Source organism: Scatophagus argus, chromosome 18, assembly GCF_020382885.2.
Source record: "Scatophagus argus isolate fScaArg1 chromosome 18, fScaArg1.pri, whole genome shotgun sequence".
Taxonomy (NCBI): Eukaryota; Metazoa; Chordata; class Actinopteri; family Scatophagidae; genus Scatophagus; species Scatophagus argus.
Genome location: NC_058510.1, coordinates 18,053,185 through 18,066,905, shown reverse-complemented (window position 1 = coordinate 18,066,905; position 13,721 = coordinate 18,053,185). Strand labels below are relative to the sequence as shown.

The 13,721-nt window shown below is 38.4% G+C and overlaps 1 protein-coding gene and 1 long non-coding RNA gene across 3 annotated transcripts in view; both read right to left on the bottom strand.

Annotated features, from left to right (window-relative positions):
• Positions 1-35: 35 nt before the first annotated feature.
• On the bottom strand, positions 36-3,187 carry LOC124049643. Its single transcript, XR_006841438.1, has 5 exons — positions 3,113-3,187; positions 2,252-2,294; positions 1,170-1,302; positions 1,006-1,092; positions 36-889 (listed from the first exon to the last, which is right to left on the bottom strand). It is a non-coding gene; the product is annotated as an uncharacterized LOC124049643 (long non-coding RNA).
• Positions 3,188-7,030: 3,843 nt separating this feature from the next.
• vopp1 (VOPP1 WW domain binding protein) overlaps positions 7,031-13,721 on the bottom strand; it is a 32,422-nt gene continuing 25,731 nt past the window's right edge. For both annotated transcript variants that reach the window (XM_046371997.1, XM_046371999.1), the window contains 3 exons: positions 13,182-13,259; positions 12,448-12,581; positions 7,031-9,600 (listed from right to left, as the gene is read on the bottom strand). In XM_046371997.1, the coding sequence (XP_046227953.1) occupies positions 9,395-9,600; positions 12,448-12,581; positions 13,182-13,259 (418 nt within the window). In that variant the 3' untranslated portion in view covers positions 7,031-9,394. The remainder of the gene's footprint in view (positions 9,601-12,447; positions 12,582-13,181; positions 13,260-13,721) is intronic.

Genomic DNA, 13,721 nt, shown 5'->3' with positions numbered 1-13,721 from the left:
AATGTGCATTGAAAGAGAGAACAAAAACTCAAGTGGCAACTGAAGAGAAAACAAACCAAAACAAACCACACTTACCAGATTTATTCTCAGTCACAGGGTCAACGGCTGTCAGCAGCTCCTCAACATAAAGATTTGAAGGAAGATTCTGGCATTCTGTGATGACTTTGCTCTTGAAATATGAAGACCACTTTGCAAGAAACCTTCCAGATACTTCATTGCCAAACATGAGGGAAAAATCCTGTTCAATCTTTAAGCAGAGACACAATGCCCATGTACAGGTTAATTACTTTAACTTGGAGAGAAACATCAAATATTTGAACTACTACAAAAAATGTCTATGGATGCAGTCATTCATCCAGGTCATGTTATGTCCAAGAGTTTAAATCGAGGCAACTGGATTCATGGATTTTTTTCTGAAGATAATTCCTCAGTTCTGCTGAGGAGAACAGAGGAAGCCTCTCGGAGGAGTGGCGAAGCGTCTTCAGAAAAAAAACCATGAATCCAGTTGCCTCGATTCAAACTCTTGACATACTATTTAAAATCAGAATGTCCTCAACAGTCCAGGAATGTCAAGGAAATAAGGGAATACATGCAAGACCGAAGATGCTGCATCCTCGTCATGAACCACCTTCTGTCTGTACTCAAATGTTGCTCTCATTTCCTCTTTAATGACACAATTATCTGCTGAGTGTCTGATGACAGACAGTGCCTCTCTGCACTCCTCACCAAAGAGCTGTTCACCAGTTAACAGAGATTCTCTTTGAGCTGTTGGGCTATCCTTAAAATTAGGCCTGGAACTTCTGTGAAAACCATCGTTGGTGTTGCGTTGAACAGTCTTCAGCCTCCAGGCAAGATAGCCAGTATTGGCCACTGGATCATAGTAATGTTCCTGTTTAAACATAAATAGACATGTACACAAGCACCCAAAAAGGTTAAATTGATAGAGAAATCTAGCCAAATCATGAAAATAGAGTTTTGGACTTTATGTAGGCCTTTGGAACTCACATATCCATTTTTAGTATGTATCCTGCAGGTATGAAAAAAGTCACAATTCCAAGGGCATAGCTAGTCCGCACAATAGTTGGTGGAATCCTTTAAAAAAAAAAAAAATCAACATGTGTGTCCAAAGTACAATTTCAGGTTAAAATTAAGAGACCAGAAATTCTTACCCATGTGACTGAATCATGTCTGAAACCAGAATGTTCACCATGCATCTACGCACTGCATCTGACACTGATTTAGTTTTGGCATACTCAAGATATCTTCACCCTTTGCATTGGACCTTAGCACACTTTCAACCATCTGGAGAGATACAAAAGCAATTTTATCCAAATAATACCTATCCAGAAAATTTTAACATTTAGTTTGAGTTTTAGTGGACAGAAAAATAGTGCATAAGACTAAGATGAAGCAATCACATTTGTTTAATTACATTTAATATCAAGATCAGTAACCAGTATAAGTTGAATACTTAAATAAACATGACAAATGAAATCATTTATAAGAATCTTTAGTAAAAACATCTAAAAGTAATTCTCTTTAATGCCACATAAAATTAATATTAATATATCTTAATGACTCAACATTATGGAAAAATGCCTCAGACCTGGAATATCAACCATTTACCAACAGTAACACTGATGCTTCGCACATTAGCTAATACACATATGCCTTTAGTATCTTTACCTGGAAGGAAAAAAAAAAACTAAATAAAACCTTAGCACATGTGATACAACGTCCCACTTTTCTCCTTTGTCAATTTGTTATTGAAGACAAAACCCAGAAAGCAAGAACTGTTCAGCACCGTTCAAATATTTACAATATTTATGCTGACAACTTGGTGTAGCAGTGTATACAAACCCTCATGAAGAAATTAGACGTAATCATGTTGGGCTCTCTCTATTTTACAATTTAATTAAAGAGTTTGGTCTAGACCTGCTCAAATTGGAAAGAGTCATGAGATAACTTTTGTTGTGAATTGGCGCTATATAAATAAACTGAATTGAATTGAATTGAATTAATCACAGCACAGTTTTCATTTCTCTGTGGTACTCTGATGTACTTCAGGAGCCCGTATTGCACCTTTGTCTGCATTTTCTGTATAAATCATAGTATATATACACACACACACATACACATACATACATATGTGTGTGTTTGTGAGTGTGTGTCAGGGAGTCAGCGTGCTACATAATTCACAATGCAGCACACTGTAAACCAACATCGCATGTTAACAAATCAGTTTTCTTACCACAAGAAATACCAAGAGAACTTCTGCAGGTTTCACTAAGGATCTGTGGAGAAAACCAAACTGACATAAATAAAGTCTTTGTTATTCGTGTGGTAACAGAAACTTTGGTAAATTTGGAAATTTTACCCTACGTAAAACACAATAGTAGTACAAATAAGACAGGTTGGAAATATTGCACCACCGCATTAATGACAGAATACTGTAGCTACAACAAAACGCTATGACCCCTGAGTTTTCAACTCGAGACAACAGCAGGAGACTAGAAGTTGTTTTACGTCAGCAGTCACACACTGGTGATGTTTACTATCTGCTACAGAATGCATATAATACTTTGTGTAGTACAACAAACAGAGGAGAGCAGTGTAGCTGCAGTAAGGAGCTAACTTGAACCGGCGGGCGGCAGCTCATAGCGCTAACTGTTCATCGTCTTGCTAGCGCCACTAGTCTATGCCAGCTTTGCCAATGTCCTGTATTTCCCCTTAAAATAAAAAACGTAGATGAATATACGGCATCTCAATTTCATCGCGGGCCGGTGGAAACTTTTTGTTTATTTAGACAGGCAGTGGGCAGGGTAACTTAACACGCTTTGGCTAACGCTAACACACATCAAATTTGCAGCTAATGCCCACTAAACTTAGTAAAATATCTGCCAGATGGTTAGCGGCAATATTTACATTGACTGTGAAATTGTGCATGAATTAGCATTGACTAAATTTAGGATAGCTGAGTAAATCGTTAGCGTTAGCTTGGCGTGCGCGTACAGCGCTGTACTTAGTCTTCACAAAGCACACAGAGTGCGAGTTAATGAGGCACATTAACGTTAAACATAAGGTTATACACATATTCATCACATTTACTTACCAAACAACATCATCTCAGCTGGAGAAAAGTTCACTCTCCAGCTCCCAGAATCACTACGTTAGCAGTCTACTGACGAGGCGTGTGTGAGGGGGCGGGGTCGATGAGTTAACACCTGAGGAGTCATTTCCATGTACGGAGTTCATGTTTAAAATAAGAGAGTAAAATGTCATTCACTGACACTTAAAGAGTTAATTCACAAACACTCCGTTCTGACACTCCATTCTAACACCAACTATTTGTCCCCAGAGAGTAAAACTTTTAAGAGTTTAATTAATTCTGCTCCAAACTAAATTTTGCCAACACCAGAAATGTAACTCTTTTGCCTTTGCTGTATTATTTTGATCCAGGTCCTGCTGATTGATTACTTGCAGTAAGAATTATGGTTACAAAGAGTTGCAATGTAAATGTGATATATGTAAATGCCAGTAAATGTATGCACTTAATAATAAGCCTTATTCTTATTTTCTAAAATTTGGCCTAAAAAAAAGCTTGGAATTGGTGATTCTACATCAGCATTAATTATGCTTAATCTCAAGGCTGTAATTAAATATAGACTTGGGGCACACACACACCCCAACATTCAAATATGTTCAAAAGTGAGAAAACATTCGATAGACACAAGTCAAGTCCAGGTCATTTTAGGGGTCATAAACATTTAGAAGAGGGGATCTTAAAGGTCTTACTGATGAGGCTGTACTGGTCTGCATAATGCTGAGATGTTTCCCATTTTCTACACTCTTTATGTGTACATGCCTGCCTCTCAGTGTATTATAGTTCACTGTTTCTTAGCAGCCTAAAGGCAGAGAAATGATAGTGATAGAAAGCAAGAAGTCTGCTCATTTTCTCATGCATAATATGACTGTGAACAAACACCTCCCAGTAAATCAATTAGTCAGTTTCACATTTTATTAGAAGTGAAGTTTATTTACATATTTCACAATGTATAATTTCACAATGTTTTATGTTGAAAGCTTCAGAGCAGATGGAAAACAGGAGAGGTTAATGAGGAGAAGATAAAAACAGCAGAGAGACAGAGAATACAGGTTTAAGATGCTTTAACTATTCCAGTTCCTGTTGCATAGTTTGACATTATAAAAGAGAACACCTTCTCTAATATTCAGCTGTGTATTCATTGTTGCTGCATGGGGGTCAGGTCTTGTTCGAAAACCTTTTGCTGGTTTCCTGTGGGAGACCAGAAACCAGACTGGGGTCAGAAGAGTCTGTATAATGACCTTCCATCAAATCTACAGAGGTGTGCGCACTACATGTTCTTTCACAGTCAAACATCACGAGAGTCTTGAGAGCAGGAACGACCAGGACAGGAGTCCGAGTGAAAATTTCCTTAAAAAGAAATCTAATAGAACCCTTTTGAAAAGTGAAAATGGGTACAGGCTATGAGCTAATCTGATCCTGACAAAGTACCAGTACAGGCTTTGCTGTTGTACTGATAATTTACAACCCCATCTTGTGCCATCCATCATCAAATTTATTTTCCCATTTTGATAGACATTAGGTCGATATTATGAGAAACCAAGTCTGAAGTATCTCACAATTTGATGACTCACAATGACCTGGTATCATAAAAATGGCTTGGTAAATGCGTAATTAAATTTTCTACATCTCTGCATACTGTGTCATTTTATGTTTTAGCAAGAGATACCTCCATATAGGTTTGAAATACTAAGTCATAATAACAATCAACTAAGAAATCCCAAATCGCAATAATTAGAACAAAAGTTACTAATTTTTTTTCCTTTTTTTTTTAAGTGAAACATTGTTGAGCTTCCCTACTTAGCTCCCTCATCAGTTCAAATTTGTAAATGTGTAAGAAATGACAAAAAACATCCTCTGAGGAACATAGCCTGGAAGCATATTTGTGCCACAAAAAGGATGAACATTTCTGAATGTATTTGTCTTGTGATTTTTGTTTTTGTTTTTTTTTTTTTAAACTTCACTTAGCCATGCACAAAATAAATGACTATTTCCCTTAAAAAAAGGACATCAATCAAGTTGTGGACCCTGTTCCACACCAGATGCAATTAGAAGAATGGAACTGATTCTAATGAGACACTCAGGCCTTGACTTCAATTTTTATTTATTAATTTTACTGTATGTTTTCCTGGCTTTCAATCTGGCAACTAATTTTTCATCCTGATAAGTACATGATTTAGACAGGAATCCTGAATTGTGACATTTCCCCACATTAAATAGCTCTGATCCAGTCCCCTTAACTGCCAACTCACAGGTCAGCTCTGACAATGCACTAACTAACTGGATAGTAGGACATTTCCTTCATGACTTTAAAGCTGCGGCAGATGTGAAGTAAAAATAAACATGATTTAGCATGATTTAGTCAAATAAAGAAAGCTGTCTTCCATTTAAGTTAATACAACTAATCAAAGATGACACAGGACTGCCTCACCACTGGACTGGAGAGCAGCATAAAATCAAAACAATTTGTTCTCAAAGATGTTTTCTGACATTTTAGGTAGTCCTTACCCATTGACGGATTTTTCTGATAAATTTGTTTTTAATTAGTTATTTGATGCTATAAAAGGGGGTGAAATGTCATAACTTCATGCTGAGGCTCCACTGCCTGATCGCTACTGCACAGACTCTGGCTCCAAATGACATCATCAGTGCAAGAGGGCAGCTCTCATAGCCAAGATATTTTGGCTCCGTTTTTGCAGATTGATCCTTGAATTGAATGCATTTTACACAGTGTTAAAACAACACGTGGTTTTGATGTTTTTGTTATATTTGGACAGAGCCAAGCTAGCTGTTTCCAAACTAAGCTAAGCCTCCCACTGGCATAAATTATAGGCTATTTGTTGCTTACTAAACATCTGCCTATTGTTGTTTTTTACAGCTTTAAAGTCACATATTTTATGATCAGAAGTTCAAGTTCCAGGAGATAGCTGTAACATGTAGTGTAACATGAGAGCATCTAATTAGCATTCAGCTGACAGTGTGGGAAGATAAATCCATGTCTCCTCCTCTCTCTCATTTAGTCACACTTACAGCTCCAGAAAGTTAATTATTTAAACCCAAGGAATAAAGGTGAGTGTAGCTCACTTGGTCTTGGTCATCACACTGAAATCCACCATCATACAGAAGTACTGTATGTCCACAATAACACACACATTACCAGGGGGTGTGTACAAAAAAAATATAATTTGAACAAAAATAAAAATATTTAAGGAGCCTAATTAGTACATCTCAAAATAGTTAATTAATAGTAATCCATTTAAATGTTTTTTTTATAACTGACATTATCCCTGAAGTCTTCATATCCTTAAATAAATATTGTTTATCCCGAAAAATACACCCTATAGTACCTTTAATCCCCATTTTCCTCTCAGTTCATGTACATTTCTAAACTTTGACTAACATTGCAACAATCTGGAGAAACACACTTTCTTGCTGAGAGCTGAAGAGAAAATCAATTTTCATGTCTGCTTGTTAAGTGCAGAGCTGAAGCCAGGATGTGGTCAACTAACATAAAGCAGAGAGAACAGCCTGCCTGGGCCTACCCCAAGTTTAACTATGAAACTCACCTCTAACATACTGTACTTTGTTTGTTTAATCCAAACATAACCAGAAATGTAAAAACAACATACAATATATAGACAAAAGTATTGGGATGGGGCTGTTTTTTACGGGCTGGGCCCGAGCCCCTTACTTCCAGTGAAGGAAAATCTTAATACTTCTGCATTCCAAGACATTTTGGACAATGCTATGCTTCCAACTTTGTGGCAAAAGTTTGGCTTTTCTATTCTAGCATGACTGTGCCCCAGTGCACAAGGCAAAGCTCCACACAGAGCCCTGACCTCAACCCCATCCAACACCTCTGGGTGACATCAGTGTCTGACTTCACAAATGCTCTACTGCATGAATGGGCAAAAATTGCTACAGAAGCACTCCAACATGTTGTGGAAAGTCTTCGCAGAAGAGTGGAAGCTGTTACAGCTGTAAAGGGGTGACCAACTCCATATTCATGTGTATGTTTTCAAAATGCAGTGTCCTTAAAGTCCCTGTTGGTGTAATAGTCAGATGTCCCAGTACTTTTGTCCATATAGTGTATCATCCAAAACACACGTCTACCAAATGTGATGCATTGTGAGCTTCCCAGCTCCAGCTCCAAGTATTTTCTTATGTATCTTAAGGTGCCAAGAATGTCTGGAGGAAGGTAAACTGTGTGCTTGTTATTTGTCACCACAGTGGCAGCTAGACCCTGCACAATCCTTTTATTTACAGCAGATTTAGTAAGTAACAGGTTTCTCCTCCTAATTCCAGTTTGGATCCTGTTCCTTTGATATTTTTCATAACTGCACCGAAGAAACTTTTTGGATCACAGTTAAGGTTAGATTCGCCCAAGCAAAAACTGTGTTACCATGACAATGTGATGGTATTCTCCTGGATTAAATAAATCAGTAATTTTATACCAATAATGCACTTGAGATGTCAGTTGCAGCAAAGAAAGAAAAATAAATATCTTAACATAAATCTAAAGCAGCAACGTGTTAAATTAAATCCAGTCAGTTTATGTGAACAATCAAACAGAAGCATTAAGTGTGAGCAGAGGGGTTGCAAAGCAATAGTTTCCAAAAGTTGCTTCGAGCCTCTCTGGGAAGCAGCATGATGCAGGAGGCTGTTGGCATATAACACTCAATGACTCAGCAACTCAGGTCAACTCATTGACCTGGGTGTCAGATTAGGGACATGGATCACTGCTGCAGTTCCTATACACTACAGCATCAGACAGCAGACCCATACCCTCTCCTTCCTTTTCCTATTATTTATACAGTATATCACAATGTCATAGGGTTGTCAAAAGTGATACTTTTTCAGTACCATATGTTTAAAACAATACAATATCAGCATTTGATAGAATTGAAAGTATAGAAGCTATAAACAACAGATCTCCAGTCAGATTTTTCACCCAAATGTATACAGCAACTCTTTCTGTACCAGTACTACGTGCAGGTTTTGTGTGTGGAGGAATTTTTGTCTTTTTGCCATGGTATTGAAATGAAAATCTTTTTATTTTTTAAAACTGATGTAGAACTGCAGTTGAATATTCTGGTATTGTAACAACTGTACTACATACCTTTGATCATGGCAACATGAAGGGTGATTGATAACCTGATCACCTGCATTAAAATGAGTTATGAAGCTCACATTCCACACACGTGCAGTTCAACTGTTCTCCAAGATGAAGAAGGAGCTCAGTGGTCGTCATGTTGACAGTAACGATGACGTTATTGTTGCTGCGGACCACCTTCCAGAGGTCCAAGAATTCTGCAAATGAGGGATCCGCATGGTCCACGACTGCTGAACCAAGTGTGTGAATGTTATAAAATAAATCCGCCAGGTTTTCTGAAATGGACATTTTCTACCTCACTGTAGGTCACAGACTTATCAGCCAACCCTTGTATGTCCTTTCAGGTATTTACTCATTTACTTAAATTTGACTTAAACATTTGTATGTACACGGTCCTACAGTGCAGTGTCACTACAATGTCACATCATGTCTCAAGATAAAATAAAAAGTGGTTGATGGTATTCCACTCGTTTTAGTATTTTAGTGCCATATGACAATTTTTTAGTCCTATACTTGCTATGTAGCTGCACAGGACAGATAAGTAGCTATGGGTAGCCTCCCTGGGACTACACATACTGTATTAAAACTGTATCAAAAAATCATTTGGTGAAGAGCCCATCTTGCAGTAAAATGCTGGATAGAAAATAAGTCAAGAATCATTTGTACACAGATTTTAAAATGTTTTCATCATTTAGTCTATTTTCTTCCACTTTTCAGCTGATCAGATGAAAATATCTCTTAATAGTTAAAACACAAGAAAAAGAAAAACAGCATCCAGCACTTTAATACATTATGAGTTTGACTGACATATTCTGTTCTAATTTGCACAGCTATACCTGTGGTTGCATTGGGAGGGTGACGTAAGACATGTGACAGTGGGTGAATCCAAAACCTCGAGCTTCAGTTCAACAAGGCTGTTACATTCACTGTATGAAACCAAGAATAAATGAAGCACTGCGGACGAAGCAGCGTGTGAGTGAACGAGTGTATGTCTGTGCCTCTAGATTCCACTTGTTCTGCCTCAGTGGGTCTTTTCCATAGGATAAGACATTGTGTGTTTTCCAAGTGTCACATCTGCAAAGAGTTGAAAACAGTTGACCGGCTTCCCTCTTGCTTATCCTTCTTCCTTCACTCCCTTTCTCCTCATCAAGTTCCATCTCTTTAGTCCTTTGCGGGCATTACTTCTTGTCGCTGTTTTGAAAAACTTGTTCATAGGGCGGAGGCGGGTGGTTGCAGTAGGACGGAGGTGGAGGATAGGAGCCCATCATCATATGTGCAGGGCCAGGCTGTGCTGGGTAAGCCGGGTGTGTCATGGCAACCCCTGGGTCGCCACCTGTCATCCCATTGACCCCGAAGCCCTGCATACCTCCTGGCTGCTGGGAAACTGGACAGAAGAAGAAACACAGTGATCACATCAGTTCACTTGCTTCCAGACTGTAATCTAAGGCTACACTGAGACACCGTCATCTGTTTCATAAACACAGGACGATGTTCTTTCATGGTTAATTGAGGTCATGATCACAAAGAGTTTAGCCCTTCTTGAGTTAGCGAAAACTGTGCTTACTAGGGACGAGTGAGTACATCCTTATCTGTGTCTGTATTGCTTTGAATTTTGGCCACGACATCATGTTCACTATGTGCACACACGATTTCCAGGAATTTCATTGGTCATGAGTTCCCAATTTGAGCTTCACACAAGTGTACCAGTAACAAGCAACGCTACTATATAGATCAAACACAAAACGTAAACGCACTGAATAACTATTGCAGAAATGAAGTGAAATCTTTAGGATTCCAACTTGCGGGTTGCTGAATGGACCATGAGGTGAAAAAAAACAAACAACAGCATTCATCTGATTATTAAAAGAAGCTCTGAATGAAGTCTTTGACATGACATGACATTCTCTTAGTGTTTAAGCTAAGCAGTTGCATCCATGTCATGTCATTCCACGTTCATCTCTTCTGAGGTAAATATTTGGCTACAGTCCAAATCCCTAAATTGAACTCTTATGAAATACTTTTATTATCCATTCAATTTTCTGCTTGGCTGACTGAGTAAAATTACATTCATTTGAGACTCACAGAGTTTTATCTGCTGCCCCACTTTCTCCCCAGCTATCAAGTATTAAAAATGAAATCCTTGAAAGTCACAGAATTGATCACAATGAACAGCATTAACTGATGCAGAACCATAGAATTCAAAGTGCATTTTCTTAGAATTCATCCACTGGTTTTCCAAATTGCTTGTCATGAGCGAAAATGTTAGTGAGGAGGACATTTTAGCTTTGATCGTCCTGTCACTGTGTATCTACCCCCGCTTTCTGTGTAATGTGGACAGCTGCTGTCCAATCATCTCGCTATTAATCAAAAAACGACAAGTCGCTATATTTATTCAGATTTAATTTTTTAATTAATAATTTGATTTCCAATTTCTGGCGTTTCCACTCATGCCTTCTATGTACACAAATTAAAATAGGAAAACACTATATATATATGCACAATCAGGTGTTATGTTGCTGGTTTGGACAGCTGTACTGATTCAAACTGCTCCATTAAACAGGCGTAAAGACAAGTAAAAAACAACATGTCTGAAACAAACCTGCCACTAGTGCTGTAACTCAGCAGTTTGAGCTTATGCCTTTATGATATATACCTGGGGTTTCTTTTTCTTTTGAGTTATTTCTCTGTAAGTACTCAGTATTATTTACAGAGCCAAACATCTTGCCTACAGTTATGTGCAAAAATATCTTATATATGTGCTGTGCCTAAGATAGTGCAGACAGTTTTACCTGTTGGATGGATGTATTTCCATTTCACCTTTACTTTTGCTCTTAATATTTCACCCTGTTATATTAGACATTTGTTTATATTTGTTTTGTTTTTTTGAAAGCCTTTTTCTGAAAGTATACACCAGTTTCCCTTGTTTCGCTCATTATTACTGACACTGCCATATTCTGACTATCTACTATCTATAATACTCATATATTATTAAGGTATAAAGATAATTATTTTTTCACATACATGAACATTCTCAACAGGTTTTCTGGAAGAATTGGCATGCAATAAATAACAAAACCTGACTCAACATTTGCATTCTTCTACATTCCACAATAATAATTAATAATTACAGAACAGTTTCAGAACATTTTAAGAATCCAGTAACTTTTTCATTTCAGTCATGTTAATTAAAGTAGTAATTAAAGTCCCCAGGCCATGATGTTTTGTGCATATATGGGATAAATGAAAGGGAGGAATACCAACAAGACAGCACAGCAGTTGTGTAAAAGACAGTGAGCAGACCAGGATGGTCATGCTAGCCAAACATGTTAAGGATAATCAAGAACTTTAAGTTGAAGAAGACGTCAGATCATGTCAGGCTTCAAGAGAATTAGCCTTTTTGTCCAGGTCAGTCAGTACTGAGAAGATGAAGTTCACTGGCTTATTTAACCTGTATTTTGACTGTGTTGCTTCATGTCACTTGCAAACGCTGAAGGCTACAAGTAAACTGAATTTGTTGGCACAGTCAAATAGGCTACTGCTGATGTTTAACACTAGACTCTCAAAATCGAGATAAGCCACATCTGCATAGAACTGATCACCAGTGATCACTGCACAATGCACGCCGGTCAGATTTCTGTCCCGCGCAATCTCGACTTGCATGATGGGAAACAGCCTACATGTCACCTTGTCAAAGGGTTGACACAACAATGTGACATTTTAAACATATTTTTCTTTTTGGCTGAATGGGTGAGATTTTAAGTTTATTTGAATGATTTTGAACGTTTGTTCTGTTAACAGAATACATGTTAGGTGGCTCGTGGTGACATTTAGTCACACATACATTTGTATTATAATCTACAAGCAATATATCATTGCTGTACACACAGGCCTATACTAACTGGTACTGGTTTAATGTTGAGGGATTTGCAGTGTGGGGTGTGGGCATTAACATCTGTGCAGATGTGAGGAAAAAGAAAAGAAATACAAGACAACAGTTTTCATTATTAATTATCTGTCAGATATTTACAGTATTTTTAATTATAAATTTGAGAAAAGGGTCTGGTCAGCTGATTTACATCCAGCAGTGATGACTCTTACATACATTTGTGTAAAAGGTAGTTTAAACATTAACTTTAATGTCTCAAATAGTATTGTCGTGGGCTAGAGGCTGCAACGTGAGATATTACTGGGCTAAAAGGGGCTCTGGAAATGCACATGGAATCTACCATACCTGGTGTTGTGACAGGGTGCCTGGTGAAAGAGACGTTGAAGGCTGGCTCGTCCCTCAGAGGGGACGGATACATTCTCCTGCGGATGAAAAAGCCAGCACCGCAGCAGAACAAAACACCCATCATCAGCAGCACCCTGGATGGAAAACAAGGGACATCTCAGATCTCTCACTAACCCAACTACATGATCACATCCATACAGGTCCAGCAGGAGCAGAGAGACTCCGGTGAGGAAAGAGGGTTCAGGAAGTTTTAGTTACTGCTTATAGTCTAAATGTTTTGTAATTATTATCTGCAACACAGCAATCACACACAGGTACCACCATGAGTCAGTCACAACTAAGTCACACCTAGTTACATACTGCAGGTAGTCATGGTCTGCATCAGAGCAAGCTAGGTAGGGAACAAAGTTCACGTGGTAACAAGTAGGCCAACCTCCATTTGCTAAGACGTGGTCGGACGCCTGGGATCAGATTACAGTTAGCAGAAAGGGAAGAAGAATGCAACGCGAAACAGTCGACCAATGGCAGGCTAACAACGGCGTTTACTTCAGTTAAAACAGTTACAATACAACTTAGAACCAGGGCTTGAAAATCACTATTTAATAGAAAAGCAAAAGGTTTGGTATACAGACTAAAACAGGAAACACAGAACCATACCAGACAGCCTGACTGAGAGGTGTGTCAGTCCATCCCTATAAGAGAGTTCAACAGACACAGTCCAAACTGTAACTCACCAGAAGTACCATAGTCTCTGGATGGACAGGGCTCTCACACAGCAGCGAGTCCCACAGCAGTCCTCATAGGAGCGACATCTGCAACGAAAAGACAAAAAAGCATGTAGGTCAGCAGTAGAACAGTATGATCAGTATCAAAATAAAGAGGCATTCATACACACACAGAGAGAGAGAGAGAGAGAGAGAGAGAGAGAGAGAGAGAGAGAGAGAGAGAGAGAGCTCCGTGAGCTCTGCAATTAGCCTTTGTGAGTGAAACAACAGTAAAGCTGTTAACTTAATGATGCAGCTTGTGGGCTAAATGATGATAGAACAATATTCTACCTATATTGCATTTTACATATGATGGGGATAAAAAGCTTGGAAAAGATGTGGGACTGCTGATCTTTCAACTGACTTTCATTAACTTATTTCATCCAGACACACAAGGTCTGCTTGAAAAAGTTTTCCCTCAGCAAGCTCTCTTTTCTTCCCTTTACAAAGCTTATCTGATATGCAATAGGAGCGTCAGTGTGTCTTATCATGTCGCCTAAATGGACTTCA